At 35.2% G+C, this 20,692-nt stretch overlaps 1 protein-coding gene across 1 annotated transcript in view; it reads right to left on the reverse strand.

Moving 5' to 3' along the window:
• SNTG1 (syntrophin gamma 1) overlaps positions 1–20,692 on the reverse strand; it is a 948,474-nt gene that overhangs the window by 276,487 nt on the left and 651,295 nt on the right. The window contains exons 5-7 of the mRNA XM_013047405.2: positions 18,950–19,007; positions 18,088–18,131; positions 17,954–17,995 (exon numbers count right to left, since the gene is read on the reverse strand). Of these exons, the coding sequence (XP_012902859.1) occupies positions 17,954–17,995; positions 18,088–18,131; positions 18,950–19,007 (144 nt within the window). The remainder of the gene's footprint in view (positions 1–17,953; positions 17,996–18,087; positions 18,132–18,949; positions 19,008–20,692) is intronic.

Consider the following 20,692-nt stretch of genomic DNA (forward strand, 5'->3'; position numbering starts at 1 on the left):
AAATAAAATATAATTTTTCAAAATTTGTGAAATGCAGTGAAAAGAATGCTTAGATAGAAATTTATACCATTAAATGCATATATCTATAAAGGAGATTAAAATCAGTGCTATAAGCTTCCACTATAAGAACCTACAAAAAGTAGAGCAACAGAAGCAAACAATAAAAATTACAGAGGAAATCAATGAAATGGAAAACAAAGGCAACAGAGAAAAATCAATGAAACAAAATGCATGTTCTTTGAACCATAGACAATGATTAAATAAATCTGAACAATGATTAATAAAAATGATAAACCTATAACAAGACTAATGAAGAAATAAAGAGAGAAAATACAGATCACCAATATCAGAGAAGAAAGAAGGGTCATCTCTACTGATCCCATGGACATTAAAACAAAAGGTCAATAATGGAATACTCTGAACAACTCTGCCCACAATTTGATAACTTGGAAGATATGGATCAATTCTTTAAAAAACAAAACTACTAAAACTCACACAAGGAAAAATAGATATTCTGAAATGGCCTCTGTCTATTAAAGAAATTGAACCAATACTAATAATATGACCAAAAAATATATTAAAAATACCCAACCCAGCTTCCCTGTTGAGTTCTATCATATTTAATGAATAAATGATAACAATTCTCCATAATGTTGTCTAGAATATAGAGAGGCATGATATACATTTCCTAAATCATTCTTTGCTGTTAGCATTATCTTAATATCAAAAATGATGATGATGGGCATTGGGAGGGTATGTGCTATGGTCAGTGCTGTGAATTGTGTAAGACTGATGAATTACAGACCTGTACCCCTGAAACAAATAATACATTATATGTAAATTTAAAAAATGCTCTTTAAAAATGATTTTAAAAAAACATTATAGAAAAAGAAAATGATGACCAATATATCTCATTAACACGATGATCCCCCCAAAATTATTAGCCCAACAATCCAAACATTCTATACAATGAATGATATACCACACCAAATTGGGTTTATTGCAGGTAAGCAAGGATGATTAAACATCTTTAATACAATCAGCGTCAATCAGCATCATGCACATCAAAAGGCTAACAAACAAAAATACTATGGTTGTATCAATTGATGCAGAAAAAGCATTTGAAAGAACACAACATATATCTATGATTAAAACTTTCAGTAAGGCAGGAATACAAGGGAACTTCCTCAACTTGATAAAGAGTGTCTACAAAAACCCCACAACTAACATCGTATTTAATGGTAAGTAGCTGGAACCCTTCCCACTGAGACAGGCGAAAATATATCTGCTCCACAATGTCTATTCAAATCATGCTGAAAGCCCAGTCTAGTACCTTATGACAATAACCAAGAAGAAATAAAAATTACATAGATTGAAGGAAGGAAATAAAGTCACCTTTATTCACAGATATTATCTGCATAGAAAATCTCAACCAAAATCAACAATAACAACAACCACCAATTCCTGAAACAGATAAAGAAAACAATGGAACAAAATGGACATTTAATATAAAAAGTGAATTTCTTTGTCAAACCTTTGTTAAATCTAACAATTTATATGTGGGATTTAGATGTGCAAAACTACAAAATCCTAAAGATAGAATAAAGACTAGATAATTCACACTCATGGGTTATGAGAGTCAATATTGTTTAGACGTTGATTTTCCTAAACTGATCAATTTAATATAATCACTATCAAAATCGTAAAAGCTATTTTGTAGATGTCCATACTCGATAGGTATATTTAGAACATTCCATTCTAATAGCAGAATACACATTCTTTTCAAGTGTGCATGGCATATTTTCCAGAGTAAATCACATATTAGATCACAAAATAAGCCTCAACAAATGCAAAAAGACTGAAATCATATTGTGCAAGTTTTCTGAACTCAATGCTAGGTTCTTGAAAAGTTAAAAATAGAACTACCCTATGATCTAGCTATTACACTACTAAGTACCCATTAAATACAAAAATATTACCTCACAGGATACATGTGCCCGGTGTTTATTGAAGTATTCCCTACAATAGCTAAATTATAGACAGCTTAAGTGCCCATCAACTGATGAATGGATAAGGAAGATGTGGTACACACACACACACACACACACACGAATATAACTCAGCCTTAAATATAATGAAATTTCTCCATTTGCAATAACATGGATGGAGCTAGGGAGTATCACGTTAAAAAAAATAATTGAGTCAGAGAAAGACAAATACCTTATGATTTCACTCACATATAGAATTTAAGAAATAAAACAAATGAGCAAAAGAAAAAAAAGAGAGAGTGAGAGAGAGAGAGAGGCAAACCAAGAAATAGACTCTTAGCTATAGAGAACAAACTGATAGTTATCTGAGGGGAAGAGGAGTATGAAGAGGAGTTAATAGGTAATGGGGTTTAAAGAGTGAACTTGTGATGCGCACGGAGGGTTGTATGGAACTGCTGAATCACTATATTGTACACCTGAAACTAATATTACACTGTAGGTTAATTCACTGGAATGTAAATAAAAACTTTAAACAAATTAAGGTAATTCTAACGTTTATATGGAAAAACAAGACTTCAAAGAGCCAACAAAATACTGAGGAGGAAAACGAAAGTTGGTGGGCATGCTGTTCCTGATTTCAAGAGTAAAACCATTAAGCTGCAATAATCAAGGCAGCATGCTATTGGCAAAAGAACATAAATATTGATTAACAGAAAAGAACAAAAAAAACAGAAATAGCTTCACACAAGTACAGTCAACTGATCAACAAAGGAGTAAAGGCAATACAATGGAAATTCATAGTTTTTCAACAAATGTGCTGGAACAATTAAAATCCATATGCAAAAATAGTAGCAATAATAACTTAGAAGAAACCTATCCTTTTCACAAAGGTTAATTCAAAAATATCATAAACTAAATGTAAAATTCAATATTATAAAATATTTAGAAGAAAGGAAAGGCCATTACCCAATGATCTTAGGTTTGGTGATGAGTTTTCAAATGCAACACCAAAAGCACAATTCATGAGAGAAAAAATTGATGCATTGGACTTTATTAAAATGATAAACTTCTGAAAAATATACTTTTTAGAAAACTAAAAGGAAACTCAGCCACTAGCAGGGAAAACTATTTTTAAACATGTATTTTAAAAAATCTGATTATGTATCCAACATGTACACATAGCTATCTCCAATATATACCAAGAACTTAACTCTCAACAATAAAACTCCCAACTCAATTAAAAAGTGGGCAAACTGTGAATCAGCACTCACCAAAGCACATAACTTCCCCAATGTCCATAACCCCCCTCCCCATTATCCCAACCCCCCTCCCCCCAGCAACCCTTAGTTTGTTGTGTGAGATTAAGAGTCACTTGTGGTTTGTCTCCCTCCCAATCCCATCTTGTTTCATTGATTCTTCTCCACTCACTTAAGCCCCCACGTTGCATCACCCCTGGGGATAAAAATACATGTTTATAAAAAATAAAAAATTTTAAAAAAAAGGTGGGCAAACTGTACAAACAGGTATATGACCAAAGAAAATAAAAATAAGGTAAATAAATCTATGAAAAAAGTGTTCAACATCATTTGTCATTAAGGAACTGTAAATTAAAATAACAATGAGATACTACTAAACAGCTGTTAACATGGTTTATAACCAAAAACCTGACAATACCAAGAGCTGGTGAGAATATCAAACAATGGTAACTCTTCTTCATTACTGATGGATGTACAAAATGGCATAACCTTTTTGAAAGACAGTTTGGCAGTTTCTTAAGAACTAAGTATTGTCTTACTACATAATCAGCAATCCTAGTCCTAGATTATTGTCAATTTGAAAATTTATGTCCACACAAGAACCTGCATGCAAATATTTATAATAGTTTTATTCATCATCACTAAGAACTGGAAACAAAGGTGATGCTCTTCAGTAGGTGCATAGATAAGCAAACTGTAGTGCAGTTTTTTACTATTCCACTGTATGAATAATGGAATATTATTCAGTGCTCAAAAAGGAATGAACTATCAAGCCATGAAAAGACATGGATTATTCATAAATGCACATTGCTAAATGGAACAAAACAATCTGAAAAGGATACATTCTCTAGGATTACAATTACATGTGTATGCTTATTGGCATAAGAATAAGCATTCATTTAGAAATAAACTCTTAAATTTAGCATGATTCACTGTAACAAAAGTGCCAAAGCAAATGATGCTGGCATAGATGAATACCCACATTATTTTATCTCACACCATATACAAAAACTAACTAAAATTGATAATAGACTTAAGTGTAACATTTAAGACCATGAAGCTCTCAGAAGAAAACAAAGCAATAAATAAATCTTCACATCCTTAGAATTATTAGATAAGACAGCAAAAGCTGTGATCAAGTGATAAAAGTTAAAATATACATAAACTGATCTTAATGAAAATCAAAAACGTTAAGCTCAAAAGATACAATTAAGAACTGAAGAGCCAAGCCAGAATTGGGAATGATATTTGCAAATTATATATTTGACTTGCAGCCAGAATGTATAAAATAAACAAACTCTTTGAAATAGGTAACACAATTAATCAAGAATATAAAGGAATATCATAAGCACATAGAAAGATGTTCAATATTCTTAGTCTTTAGGGAAATACAAACTAAAATTATAGTATTTTACAACTTAATAGGAAGCATAGATATGCAGATGTGCTTTCTTTATATTTTTTTCTTTCTCTTTTTTGCTTGGCATTTCATTTATATTTGAAAGCATATACATCAACTCTAGATACTTTTCTTGTGACATTCCTTAGATAGAGGCCAATCTCTTTATTCCATGTATTTTCTTTCTGAAAATTCTATTGCTCTGATGTTAGAATTCTTGAATGGAATACCTCTAATATTCTTTTCTGTCTTACTGCCCACTTATTTGTTATTTTATTCGTTTTTGACCAGTTTCTCAACTTTATTTTGTAATTCTTCTACACTCTAAAGTTTTTTTTCAATATTGTTATCAAAGTTTTAATATTTTCTTTTGTCCTCCACATTTTCCTTTTATATGTAATGATGGCTTTTAAAAAATTGTGTATAATAAGTCTCTGCTACCTATCTGAAAACATTAGAGTGTTGAGACCTCCCATTTCTTTTTTCTTAACTGTTGCATTATCTGTTTCCTTCAATTTTTTTTCTTTGTTTTAGCTATTGTCTTGATGTGGACAATTTTCTTCAAATATTTATTATCCTTTAATATCAGTCAATATTTAAGAGTTAGACACTGAAAAGCAAGTTGACAGCTTTGGGTAGAGGACACGTGGTTTATTCACTACTGGTCTCTATTGTGGAATTACTGATAGAAACTCAGCCTGCAGTGGAGGAGTCCAAATGTATTATTTGTGGGTTATTTCTTTTAGATCAATTTCACTATAAATATAGTCTTCCCTCTTAGTGGCAAACAAAACAAAACAAAAACAAAAAAAGTGCCTAGATGCCAGTGTTCTGAGAGTTAAATGAGGGAAAAAGCAAAGAAACTTGCTGCTCAGAATATCTATCTCACTTTATTGTAGTACAGAACCTCCCCTATGCCCTCTTCTAGGCCTGGACCCAAATATTCAACTCCTATTCTTGGCTAGAATGCCCCTGCTCACTCTGATTCCTATCTGAGCTTTCTAATGTGAATGCTTGCTGGACATCGGCTTTGCTTCAGCTTTCTCCGATCTAGGACAGTACCACTACATGAAAATCTGCTTTCCATTTTCTTTTTTTTTTTAATTTTTTATTTTTTATAAACATATATTTTTATCCCCAGGGGTACAGGCCTGTGAATCACCAGGATTACACTTCACAGCACTCATCAAAGTACATACCCTCCCCAATGTCCATAATCCCACCCCTTTCTCCCAACCTCCCTCCCCCCAGCAACCCTCAGTTTGTTTTGTGAGATTAAGAGTCACTTGTGGTTTGTCTCCCTCCCAATAACATCTTGTTTCATTTATTCTTCTCCTACCCCCTTAAGCCCCCATGTTGCATCACCACTTCCTCATATCAGGGAGATCATATGATAGTTGTCTTTCTCTGCTTGACTTATTTCACTAAGCACGATACGCTCTAGTTCCATCCATGTTGTCGCAAATGGCAAGATTTCATTTCTTTTGATGGCTGCATAGTATTCCATTGTGTATATATACCACATCTTCTTGATCCATTCATCTGTTGATGGACATCTAGGTTCTTTCCACAGTTTGGCTATTGTGGACATTGCTGCTATAAACATTCGGGTGCACGTGCCCCTTTGGATCACTACGTTTGTATCTTTAGGGTAAATACCCAATAGTGCAATTGCTGGGTCATAGGGCAGTTCTCTTTTCAACATTTTGAGGAACCTCCATGCTGTTTTCCAGAGTGGCTGCACCAGCTTGCATTCCCACCAACAGTGTAGGAGGGTTCCCCTTTCTCCGCATCCTCGCCAGCATCTGTCATTTCCTGACTTGTTGATTTTAGCCATTCTGACTGGTGTGAGGTGATATCTCATTGTGGTTTTGATTTGTATTTCCCTGATGCCGAGTGATATGGAGCACTTTTTCATGTGTCTGTTGGCCATCTGGATGTCTTCTTTGCAGAAATGTCTGTTCATGTCCTCTGCCCATTTCTTGATTGGATTATTTGTTCTTTGGGTGTTGAGTTGGCTAAGTTCTTTATAGATTCTGGACACTAGTCCTTTATCTGATATGTCATTTGCAAATATCTTCTCCCACTCTGTCAGTTGTCTTTTGGTTTTATTAACTGTTTCCTTTGCTGTGCAAAAGCTTTTGATCTTGATGAAATCCCAATAGTTCATTTTTGCCCTTGCTTCCCTTGCCTTTGGCGTTATTCCTAGGAAGATGTTGCTGCGGCTGAGGTCGAAGAGGTTGCTGCCTGTGTTCTCCTCAAGGATTTTGATGGATTCCTTTCACACATTTAGGTCCTTCATCCATTTTGAGTCTATTTTTGTGTGTGGTGTAAGAAAATGGTCCAATTTCATTTTTCTGCATGTGGCTGTCCAATTTTCCCAGCACCATTTATTGAAGAGGCTGTCTTTGTTCGATTGGACATTTTTTCCTGCTTTGTCGAAGATTAGTTGACCATAGAGTTGAGGATCTATTTCTGGGCTCTCTATTCTGTTCCATTGATCTATGTGTCTGTTTTTGTGCCAGTACCATGCTACCTTGATGATTACAGCTTTGTAATAGAGCTTGAAGTCCGGAATTGTGATGCCACCAACGTTGCCTTTCTTTTTCAATATCCCTTTGGCTATTCGAGGTCTTTTCTGGTTCCATATAAATTTTAGGATTATGTTCCATTTCTTTGAAAAAGATGGATGGTACCTTGATAGGAATTGCATTAAATGTGTAGATTGCTTTAGGTAGCATAGACATTTTCACAGTATTTATTCTTCCAATCCAGGAGCATGGAACATTTTTCCATTTCTTTGTGTCTTCCTCAATTTCTTTCATGAGGACTTTATAGTTTTCTGAGTATAGATTCTGTGTCTCTTTGGTTAGGTTTATTCCTAGGTATCTTATGGTTTTGGGTGCAATTGTAAATGGGATTGAGTCCTTAATTTCTCTTTCCTCTGTCTTGTTGTTGGTGTAGAGAAATGCAACTGATTTCTGTGCATTGATTTTATATCCTGACACTTTACTGAATTCCTGTACAAGTTCAAGCAGTTTTGGAGTGGAGTCTTTTGGGTTTTCCACATATAGTATCATATCATCTGCAAAGAGTGATAGTTTGACATCTTCTTTGCCGATTTGGATGCCTTTAATTTCCTTTTGTTGTCTGATTGCTGAGGCTAGGACCTCTAGTACTATGTTGAATAGCAGCAGTGATAATAAACATCCCTGCCGTGTTTCTGACCTTAGCGGAAAAGCTTTCAGTTTTTCTCCATTGAGAATGATATTTGCGGTGGGTTTTTCATAAATGGCTTTGATAATATTGAGGTATGTGCCCTTTATCCCTACACTTTGAAGAGTTTTGATCAGGAAGGGATGCTGTACTTTGTCAAATGCTTTTTCAGCATCTATTGAGAGTATCATATGGTTCTTGTTCTTTCTTTTATTAATGTGTTGCATCACATTGATTGATTTGTGGACGTTGAATCAACCTTGCCGCCCTGGAATAAATCCCACTTGGTCGTGGTGAATAATCCTTTTAAGGTACTTTTGAATCCTATTGGCTAGTTTTTGTTGAGTATTTTCGCATCTGTGTTCATCAAGGATATTGGTCTATAGCTCTCTTTTTTGAAGGGATCTTTGTCTGGTTTGGGGATCAAGGTGATGCTGGCCTCATAAAATGGGTTTGGACGTTTTCCTTCCATTTCTATTTTTTGGAACAGTATCAGGAGAATAGGAATTAGTTCTTCTTTAAATGTTTGGTAGAATTTCCCTGGGAAGCCGTTTGGCCCTGGACTTTTGTTTGTTTGGAGATTTTTAATGACTGTTTCAATCTCCTTACTGGTTATGGGTCTGTTCAGGCTTTCTATTTCTTCCTGGTTCAGTTGTGGTAGTTTATATGTTTCTAGGAATGCATCAATTTCTTCCAGATTGTCAAATTTATTGGCGTAGAGTTGCTCATAGTATGTTCTTATAATAGTTTGTATTTCTTTGGTGTTAGTTGTGATCTCTCTTCTTTCGTTCATGATTTTATTTATTTGGGTGCTTTCTGTCTCTCTCTCTTTTTTTTTTTTTTTTTTTGATAAGTCGGGCCAGGGGTTTATCAATTTTATTAATTCTTTCAAAGAACCAGCTCCTAGTTTCGCTGATTTGTTCTTTTTTTTTTTTTTTTTTTTTTTGGTTTCTATTTCATTAATTTCTGCTCTGATCTTTATGATTTCTCTTCTCCTGCTGGGCTTAGGGTTTCTTTCTTGTTCTTTCTCCAGCTCCTTTAGGTGTAGGGTTAGGTTGTATACCTGAGACCTTTCTTGTTTCTTGAGAAAGGCTTGTTCCGCTATATATTTTCCTCTCAGGACTGCCTTTGTTGTGTCCCACAGATTTTGAACCGTTGTATTTTCATTATCATTTGTTTCCATGATTTTTTCAATTCTTCTTTAATTTCCTGGTTGACCCATTCATTCTTTAGAAGGATGCTGTTTAGTCTCCATGTATTTGGGTTCTTTTCAAACTTCCTTTTGTGGTTGAGTTCTAGCTTTAGAGCATTGTGGTCTGAAAATATGCAGGGAATGATCCCAATCTTTTGATACAGGTTGAGTCCTGATTTAGGAACGAGGATGTGATCTATTCTGGAGAATGTTCCATGTGCACTAGAGAAGATTGGGTATTCTGTTGCTTTGGGATGAAATTTTCTGAATATATCTGTGATGTCCATTGGTCCAGTGTGTCGTTTAAGGCCTTTATTTCGTTGTTGATCTTTTGCTTGGATGATCTGTCCATTTCAGTGAGGGGAGTGTTAAAGTCCCCTACTATTATTGTATTATTGTTGAGGTGTTTCTTTGATTTTGTTATTAATTGGTCTATATAGTTGGCTGCTCCCACGTTGGGGGCATAGATATTTAAAATTGTTAAATCTTCTTGTTGGACAGACCCTTTGAGTATGATATAATGTCCTTCCTCATCTTTTATTATAGTCTTTGGCTTAAAATCTAATTGATCTGATATAAGGATTGCCACTCCTGCTTTCTTCTGATGTCCATTAGCATGGTAAATTCTTTTCCACCCCCTCACTTTCAGTCTGAGCTATCTTCGGGCTTAAAATGAGTTTTTTGGAGGCAACATATAGATGGGTTTTGTTTTTTTATCCATTCTGATACCCTGTATCTTTTGACAGGGGCATTTAGCCCATTCACATTCAGGGTAACTATTGAGAGATATGAATTTAGTGCCATTGTATTGCCTGTAATGTGACTGTTACTGTATATGGTCTCTGTTCCTTTCTGATCTACTACTTGTAGGCTCTCTCTTTGCTTAGAGGACCCCTTTCAATATTTCCTGTAGAGCTGGTTTGGTGTTTGCAAATACTTCCAATTTTTGTTTGTCCTGGAAGCTTTTAATCTCTCCTTCTTTTTTCAATGCTAGCCTAGCTGGATATAATATTCTTGGATGCATGTTTTTCTCGTTTAGTGCTCTGAAAATATCATGCCAGCTCTTTCTGGCCTGCCAGGTCTCTGTGGATAAGTCAGCTGCCAATCTAATATTTTTACCATTGTATGTTACAGACTTCGTTTCCCGGGCTGCTTTCAGGATTTTCTCTTTGACTCTGAGACTTGTAAATTTTACTATTAGGTGACGGGGTGTGGGCCTATTCTTATTGATTTTGAGGGGCGTTCTCTGAACCTTCTTAATTTTGATGCTCGTTCCCTTTGCCATATTGGGGAAATTCTCCCCAATAATTCTCTCCAGTATACCTTCTGCTCCCCTCTCTCTTTCTTCTTCTTCTGGAATCCCAATTATTCTAATGTTGTTTCGTCTTATGGTGTCACTTATCTCTCGAATTCTCCCCTCGTGGTCCAGTAGCTATTTGTCCCTCTTTTGCTCAGCTTCTTTATTCTCTGTCATTTGGTCTTCTATATCACTAATTCTTTCTTCTGCCTCATTTATCCTAGCAGTGAGATCCTCCATTTTTGATTGCACCTCATTAATAGCTTTTTTTATTTCAACTTGGTTAGATTTTGGTTCTTTTATTTCTCCATAAAGGGCTTTTATATCTCTCTAGAGGGTTTCTCTAATATCTTCCATGCCTTTTTTGAGTCCGGCTAGAACCTTGAGAATTGTCATTCTGAACTCTAGATCTGACATATTACCAATGTCTGTATTGATTAGGTCCCTAGCCTTCGGTACTGCCTCTTGTTCTTTTTTTTGTGTTGAATTTTTCCTTCTTGTCATTTTGTCCAGATAAGAGTATATGAAGGAGCAAGTAAAATACTAAAAGGGTGGCAACAACCCCAGGAAAATATGCTTTAACCAAATTAGAAGAGATCCCTAATCGTGAGGGGGGAGAAAGGGGATAAAAAGAGGTTGCTTTCCATTTTCAAAAAATTTACCTATGACTCTGTTTATTATGATAAAACAGTGTTTCAGGAAGGGGAAACAATAAAAACATTTCCTTTACCTCCAAATCTCTGCTGAAGATTGCACACACACCATGGAAGAAGGTGTTTTTGTACCAGCTGCTATAACAAAACAGCACAGACACAGCTTCCAAACACAAGAAACTTTTTTCTTCCAGTCTGGAGGCTAGAAGACTAATATTAGTGTGCCAACATGGTCAGATGAGGGCTCTTTCCAGGGATATAGACTTCATACATTTCACATGAGGGAGGATTTTTAACTAGATCTTGGGTTTTCCCTTTCTGCCCAGATCTCTGATCCAGAGAATCATGTGTACTGCCCCAATTATTTCGGTAGTAGCTTGTAGCATCCTGAGATGCCTCAGAACAACTTCAGAACATAGAACTCTAGAAGCCTCTTGGTAAGAATGATCCACTTTGAGAGTGATAGATGAATGCATAAACCTTATCTTATTTTTTTTTACCCCCCATTAAATTGTAGAATCTCAACCTCTGTAAAAAAATTATCTATCCCCTGATTATTCTGAGTGTATCCTTGTGCTTATCAATTGGTCTTTCCATTTGTCCAGTGCTCTATCTTTCTTTCTCTCTTCTTCTCTGGTCACCTCTGTTAAATTCTCTTAGTTATGTTAGATGCTGACAGGACTTTACTGCTTCTGCTGGACACTGTGGCTGCTCTACCGGGTACCACTTCCTTCATCACATAGTGGTAGTCAGTGTTCTGAGATATTTTCTTAGAGGCAGCAAGTCATCATTCCTTGCACTCTGATATTTTAAAGGCATTCTCCCCAAAATATTTTTCTTAAGTTTTTTTTTCCCCCCTAATGAACTCTCTCCCGGGACACAGACTGAATCCCTAGGAGTTGTGGGTGGCCAAAAGAAGAAAAACTAATCTGAGTAATTACGTCAGCTCTCAGTATCACTTCCTAATTTACATGACTTCTCTGTACACTTGACATAAATGCCATGATTTTGGCATATAGTTCCTTAGTCAGGAAAGAAAACAGTGGAGGGTGTTGTTTTGTTTTGTTTTGTTTTCCCTTTTATTCAATTTTCATGGACTTTACTTTTTACAATGCTTTAAAGTTTACAGAATTATGCAGAAAGTTCCTTCCCATCTTTTTTCACAGAGTATCCTTTATTATTAAGATCTTGCACCAGTGTATTAATTTGTTACAGTTGATAAGGCCTTATCAGTACATTATTATTGGCTAAGGCCCATAGTTAGATCCAACAGAGTTCACTGTTTGTGTTGTATAGTTAGTTTTACAGTTTTAACAAAGTATGTGTTCTTTTAAAATAAAATAATTGAACATTTTAGCTGAAAAAGATATTAAGACTGATATACTTCAAATAGTCCACCATTCAAACTCTACCTTTCAAACAACAAAGATGAGAAAAGTGCCTATAACCCAATTTTTTAGAAGATTTTGTTTATTTGAGCAAGAAAGAGAGCAAACAGGAGTGGTGGGGGGGAGAGGGTAGAAGGAGAGGGAGAAGCAGGCTCTCCACTAAGCAGGGAGCCCAATATGGGTTTTGATCCCAGGATCCTGGCATCATGACCTGAAACAAAGACAGATGCCTTACCGATTGAGCCACCAAGGCACCCCTGTTACACAATTTTTAATTTAGATCTTCAAACTTCCATTCCACACATTTTCTCCTCCTTGCCTTTCAGTTTAATCATTTTGAAAATAAAATTTCTGTTTTGTGAACTTGTATAATCTCTATAACACACATGTACCCTTGTCATTTTAACCTGGAGAGTGAGAGTGACTAAGAGTGTTTGCAAGAGGTGAGGAAGGAATATCAACGTGTTCATTTCTACCTCAAGTCACTTTGTCCCCTGAGTATCACCTGGTCTCCTTGTGCCTGCTGCTATATATTCTCTGTGTCCATTCCTCTAGATAAAAATTTGCTGAGACCACACTAAGTAATTGGTTTATCAGGCTTGGCTTTGTCTCATTATTAAGGGAGCTGCAAAGTTGGATCATTGAACTATGTTAGACAGCAAATAAAGGAATTGATGAGAATTAGTAGCCAAGAGTGAAGACCATGCATTTAATTAAAGAGTGGCCTATGCTATCTATATTCATACCTAATGATACAGACCTGTGGGTTTAGCAGAAAGGGAACTCCTAACAGTGTTAATAAAAAGCTAAGTTGTAGGTAAGGCAAGTTCTGGATATTTTATTTCTTTCCAAAATCAGACATAGCATAAACAATATTTTGCACATTTCTGTCTTTGCATTGAACATTTCTAAAATCAGTAGAAAGTATTAAAAGTATAATCATTTCATATATGGCTTTCCTTGGTGGTAGTTAATTTAAAGAAAAGGAGTCTACTATGTTTAGAATTCTTAAGCAAAGTATTAAGCAGTAAGGCCTCAAAACCTTTTTCCAAGCTGAGAACAAATTAAGAATTATTAGCAGTTAAGTAAAACACAATTTGTAACTCTGTGATATTTTAATCTTTTTTGCCAAGATGTAAAATGATGTGTGTTCCCAAATCACATCCTAAATATGTTCCTTGGTAATTTATAAAACTTAAACTGTTTCAATAAATTAATGCTTTATTTACAGATGATAGGACATAAGCCTTTTTAAGTTATTTTCTGATTAATCTAAGTTTAGAAAAGAACATGTTCTTTTTATTCCAATGGAAATTTTGAATTAAGTCAAGCATATCATAATAATTAAAATGCTATTAAACAACACTTAATATTAGTTTTCTCTAAATTTGTTTTTATTGCATACATATATCATTTTAACTTACATACTTTGAGATACTCATTCTGTTCTTATAAGAATTACAGTTTTTTAGAGTTTGGTTTAAAAATAAAAATTCAGATGTGGATAGTTATTTGCAGTTCTAATTATCTAATGTTTTCTATAAACAAAACCATAGAAACAAAAGGCATCTTTTTTAGAACACATAAATTTCAATCATGAAATCAGAAGTATTTTAGAAGGAAACCTCTGGAATCCTCTATCCATCCATTCTGCTTTGCCTAATAATGAGTTATCCTATTTTGAAAGTCTTATTAGATGGAAATTTCAAGTGTACTTACAGATTTTCATTTCCAACCATCTTAATTGTAGACTCAAGATGCATTTTTTTCCTACTATAGCTAGAACTTATTTCCTTTTATTCTGACTGAGCATATATAGATCACCACTGTTATACTTTGAAGACCATAAGTCAACATGCCCTTTCCTAATAAATTTTTTGTACAACTCTTTTAATTATTAAACTCTACAGAAATGATGTCCACATAGCAATAAAGTTAGAGACAAAATTATTTGTAAATTCTTTCTTGTCACACAAAGAACTCTATCTCAGTATGTCTCATATAGATGATACTCAGATTTTTTTTTGATATGTGATCAATTTACCTGTTAATAAAATATAGATAGATGACAGATAGAAGATAGAAAGGTAGAGAGATAGCAATCAATTTAATGTGTCTAAGGTTCAATGGCCAGGTAAAGAAAAAATAGAATCTGGTCGCCTGGGTGGCTCAGTGGGTTAAGGCCTCTGCCTTCGGCTCTGGTCATGATCCCAGGGTCCTGATATAGAGCCCTGTATTGGTCTCTATGCTCTGCCTCCTCTTTTTCTGCCTGTCTCTCTGCCTGCTTGTGATCTCTGTCTGTCAAATAAGTAAATAAAATCTTTAAATAAAAATAGAATCAATCTGGGACGACTGGGTGGCTCAGTTGGTTAAGCGGCTGCCTTCGGCTCAGATCATGATCCCAGTGTCCTGGGATCGAGTCCCACATCGGGCTCCTTGCTTGGCAGGGAGCCTGCTTCTCCCTCTGCTTCTGCCTGCCACTCTGTCTGCCTGTGCTTTCTCTCGCTTCTCTCTCTATGACAAATAAATAAATAAAATCTTTAAAAAAAAATAGAATCAATCTTAACATCAACAGTGACAACAGATCTGCATTTTCTTGGGGGGAAAAAAAAGGTACCTTAGGGTTTTTTTGTATCTTGGGAGTATAACTCATGGGCTACAAAACACATTCATATAAAAAAATAAAAAGACATCTGCTATGATGAACAAGAAACCCTCATTTACAAACAGCTCTGTCCCTCAAGACCTGGGTGCCCACTTCAATTTCTGACTGGGTGTGGTGGAAGGAGCTTGGCATGCAGACCAGCATGCATTAGGACTCTCTCTGTATGGGAAGCTCCAAGGGGACAGCATGGATTCAACAAGACACTGCCCAACACTGACACAGTAGTAACCACTGGGAGTGAATAGGGAGAAGAGTGCCAACATGTGAAGCAATATTATTCGATAGCATAAAATAATACCTAAGTGTTCTTAATTGCCACATCTGTGCCAGGAGTTTCATATACATTACTCCCATTCAATCTTTATAAAGGTAATTATTAGTTTGCTTTTACAGATGAGTAAGAGAGGGACAGAAGCAAGTTCATTTTCCTGAAGTTACAATGTTAATAAGTGTCCCAGCTAGGACTTGTAGATAGTTGTTTGTGAGTGTGAAAGCCCTCTAACCTGAGTACCCTGCTACCTTCCCACCATGTCACACACCAAACAACCCTTAACACTTGTGCTGGTCTTTCCTATGAGGAAACTTCAGAAGCTTCTCTTCTTCAGCAATCTTCTTCTTGCTTTGCATGGTGTGGATGCAAACACAGAATTGATGTATTTTTTGTCCACGTTAGTAACGTGGAAACACACAGACACAAATGCTTCAGTGATCTAATTGTAGGCATTTGGCTAAATAATTCCTTAATAGTCTTACTGGGTACCCATAACAGACACTGTGGGATTCACCTATCACAAAGATTAAATTTTGTAACACCAACACAAAAGTTACATCTATATTGTTGAAGGCATCCTAAGATTGAAGCTAACCAGGGACCAAATACAAAATTTCTAGCAACATCAATGAGTAATGCAGATGAATAAAAGGAAAGTTATATGCACCCACAACATACTGTCACACCTACTCAATTTGTTTCTGAGTTTGGAACTCTGTGTGAATCACAGATTTGGAATACAGAATGTGGTATATCAGCATGCTATTTTAAAACCATCTACATCCTTTGAGCTTGTTGTGCCTTTTTCTGCCCATTTAAGTCCATTCTTAAACATTTAATTAATATCTCAGCCCCACTGAGGTATAAGTCAGTCTACTTGCTTAGGTAATTAGCAGTGAGGACAAAGGCATCTAATTACTGTTGGAAAAGGAAAGAGTGGAACTTCAGAATATTAGTGCCTATATTTCAAAGTTGATAAGGTTAAGCCTCTCCAAAAAATAAGTGTATTGTGAAGAGCTGCACATAATTTGCAATACAATCCTAAATTCCTTTTCTTTGAAACAGAATGAACAGCATTAGGAAGTGGCGTTATTAGCACATTCTAATCTTTCACGCCACACTAATCTGTCTAATCAAAGCTAGCATAGCTTGTGTGAGCATGCTGCCTGCCTCGGAAGGCCAAATTGCAAACAGGACCCCATCTAACAGCATGTGGTTTTAAAAGAGAATGCACTTGGTTTTGCTCCCTGTATAATGAGTTTAAAATCAATTTGTATTTTCGAGAGAAGACTAAAGTTAAAATATCTTTGCTTACATGGCTATATTTAACATTTGCATCTGTATCGGCAGAACAGAGCACTTTTTGCTGTTTTCTCATTTGTCTCTAACTTGTTCTAAAACTCTGCTTTTTCTGAACATATCTGTAGTAAATTCAAGACTTGAAACGCATATTTTACATGTGATGTTCAGCACAGAGTGGCGATACCATGGACCCAGTAAGATTTTGGAGAAGACAAAAGACAAGTGATGAATACAAACTAGATGAATTATTCCAAGCATGCACAACGGAAAACCCTCCCGTGCATCACTGTTTGTGGGACTGTGGTTTCTCAGAAACACTTGTGGTGCTTCATTGAGGTTTGAAATACACAAACACATCAGAATGGTTTTCTTGAAATACCTTTTAACAGAGGAACAACGTATTCAAACACAAACCTTTAGCATAAACTTTTGAACATAATTTCTCCTCTATCTCTTCCATTGCGAGCTACTATAGAAATTCAGTGAAGGTTCTATGAATCTTATTTAATCAACCAGGACGAATGTTTCCCAAATGCCTAACACTGTCCTAATCTTTTTGTAACATGTTTTATGTCTTCTCACCATCACCAACAGAAGCCCTTCAACCTTCCAGCTTCTCCCAAAGTGTGGTTGACAGGCCACCTACAATAGAACCACGTGGGCCAACCATTAAAATTCAAATTCCTGGGTTTACCTAAACTGACTGAAATAGAGTATCTGAGGCTGAGGCTTCAGATATGCATAATTACCAATATCCATCCATCCATACATACATACATATTACAGAACACAACAGCACACACACACAAAGACTGATGACCATTCTGCCTAGGGCTAATTCAGTATGCTTTGAGATTAAATTCTAAATTTTGTCTCTCTTTCTTTTTTCTCTCTCTCTCACACACACAGCCGTTATATGCTCTTCCAGTTGACTCTGTTACTGTGTAAGATTTTACAGACATAAATTCTATTGTTTATAAGCTTCTAAACATTTGCAAAGAGTCAGAGACATATTTCACCTAGAGATATATACTAAGTGGACATTGGCTGGCAGGGATTCATAGGAAATCTGCAAAAACACATAATAAGCAACGGTCAAGGTATTTCTTTGAATTACATTTCATCCTGGGTAGTACCACAGACCTACTTCTAATATGAAACACATACACAGACATTAATTAAGAGATCATCTGAAAATCTGATTAACACACTGGACCAATGTCACATCTACCTAATGAATAAATCGAACAGTGTTTAGCAGTGCCATAGATCCTTATTTGCACATGGGGAATATTATGATATTAGGAAAAAGTAAAGAAAACTCACCACTTCTTCATGTCTGCATTTTCTCACATTAATTCCATTTATCTGCAGTGAAAAAAAATTATGGTTTCACTTGGCATACTGTGAATTGAATTTATGTATTGGTTGAACATAGAAAATAAGGGTAAAATATATACCTGTAGAATTGCATCTCCAATAAAGAGCAGCCCTGAAAGTTCCGCTGGAAAGGAAGAAGGGTAATGATTATGCACAAACTATTTTCTTCATACAGATGAAAAAGTTTTGTAATTAAGTAAAATAAAAATTAATACAAGGAAAATATTAAATGTTTTATTCAGATAGCATCTTAAAAGATCCACAAGTAATAGGAGTGCAAAAGCAATTGTATGATTCTGCCCACACACTGGAATACCTATTTCCATTTAATCCCATCATTTCAGATCTTACTGTTGCCTAAAACTGGTCACTCTTCTGGATGGATGACAAAATTTTCTCACGTACTTATAATATTAAGGTATCTATGAAAAATTTTCTACCTAAACATTCAATCCATCAGTTATGAGATCAGCTCTAGGTTTCTTTTTGAACATTAGATTATTTTATTGATTTCAGTCATTGAAAAAACTGTTTTACATGTTTGGTGTTTTTCTAAATGAAATTTCATGACTAAGTTAAACTGCATATGAGAATTGAAAAAATATGTGTATGAGGAATTGCCTTATTTGATGGGACTTTTTAATCATTAAATGTGTCTCTATGTTTGTATAATTGAAATAATTGAAAAGCTGTGCAGTCCCTAATTTTTCATACAGTCGCATGTTCTTTTGTCTTTCATCCTTGCTTTCCTGTGAAAGAAATCCTTCCTTGGCGTAATAAAGTGATAGAGTTAGGAATCAGACTTGGCCACCTACTCTCTGGTCATGAGGAACCTGGAGCTAGTCAGTCACATGTTAACTTATGGTTCTTTAATATGACCTATTCTTCATTAAGGATGGCTTACAAAGGAACAGGTACTATGTAATTGTCAAAACACTTTACCTCTTTGCTCCTTGGAGATTTTTGAAATGACAACTGGAATATTGTGTTCAGCTCCCCCCTGCAAAGAAAAAAATCATATGTTGTGCTTTTTAATTGCAAAAGTAAAAATTCTGCCTTTAATTAGGAAACTATACATGCTAAGAATAATATGTTAATGGACACCAGATACAATCTAAATAATCTTGTGGAATTTCTCTACTCAGCAGATAGTGCTCCCCAAAATACTTATCGACCTATTTAGAATATACTGTGACATCTAGCAATTAATAACAGTTGACTTTGAAAGCCTGTGCTTTTCAATTAAAGATTGGAAATGCCTTGAATAGGCATTCTTTCCAATGCGTAGCATGTTGTCCATTGTAGAACTTCTTATTTTGTTTAAATGCCAGATAATTATGTATTTCCATTAACTAGCTAAGTTGCTCTATATGACCAAGCACAGACCCCTTGGGATGTTAAGTAACTAGAGAGACCTTTATCTGCACAAAATGATATAAAAAATCAGAGTGCATATGCATGTTGGGAAAGGGATCATCTGCATTTCTTTAATTAATATTAGATTTCTCTATGTGTGAAAGCACATGTGGAAGAACATAATAAAATATGCTGGCAAAACACTGTGATAATTCTTCATCTAACTGACCAGATGAGATAAGAGAAAATTTAAAAAAATAATAATAATAAGTAAGTGAGACCTATATGGAAATAAATAATAAATCCTGAAATAAGTGCATAAAAATTCTGTTTAAATATTACAGAGCTGAAACCAACAGTTGAAAAATCAAATAAATTCACTAAAGAATAAAATGTTGGGGTGCCTGGGTGCCTCAGTCAGTTAAGCATCTGGCTTCACCTCAGTCATGATCCCAGGATCCTGGGATGGAGCTCCTATGGGGGAAAAAAAAAATCCCTGCTCAACAGGGAGTCTGCTTGTCTCTCTGCCTCTGCCAACCCCCCATTGCTCTTGCTTTGTCTCCCTCTCTCACTCTCCCCCCCAAATAAATAAATAAAATCATAAAAAATTATAAAAAATAATAATAGAAAATAAAATGTCATGCATTAAAGAAGTATAGCAATTTTAACACAAGACAGTTGAAAAGACAATCTAAAATCTACTGGGTTTCTCTATCTTCAAAACACATAAACTTCCTAAAGCTTTTTTTATTTAAGAACAAAAGTTATTTTAGAACCCTATTTTTTCCACGAATGTCAGTTTTTAGTACTGAATTATCAATATACTTAAATATAAGGCGGACAATAGTTTTTGAGAAAAGTAGTAGTAGTCAACATTTTCTTGGCAAGTATTCCTAATTTATTTCCAGAATATTAAAGAAGAAACATAATATTGAAAACTCTCTTCCTCACATTGAAATTCAAACCCAGTGCTAACTCACTTTACTCACTATTTTCTACCAACCAAATACTCACCTACCCACCAGGACTAGCTCTGTGTAAGAGACATGGCTTCTAATTCCACTTTGCCTTTTGGTCAGTATATTCATAACAAGCCCAAATCCTGTTTAAGATGACTTCTCATTTGATCAAAAGATAGTGATTTGTGTCTGATAGTATAATTGAAATTAGTCCTTATTTAGCACACAACAAGCACTGAATACAAGGTAGTTATTATCCTAATTAGTCTATCAATTAAGATTTATGAATAAAATTATATGGCATTAGAGTGGTAAATAAGCTTAACACTAATCTGTTCTAAGACCCTTAGTAGTTACTAGTTACGGTTCC

This window comes from Mustela putorius, unplaced genomic scaffold, assembly GCF_011764305.1.
Source record: "Mustela putorius furo isolate JIRA1106 unplaced genomic scaffold, ASM1176430v1.1 tig00000151_pilon_pilon_pilon, whole genome shotgun sequence".
NCBI lineage: Eukaryota > Metazoa > Chordata > Mammalia > Carnivora > Mustelidae > Mustela > Mustela putorius.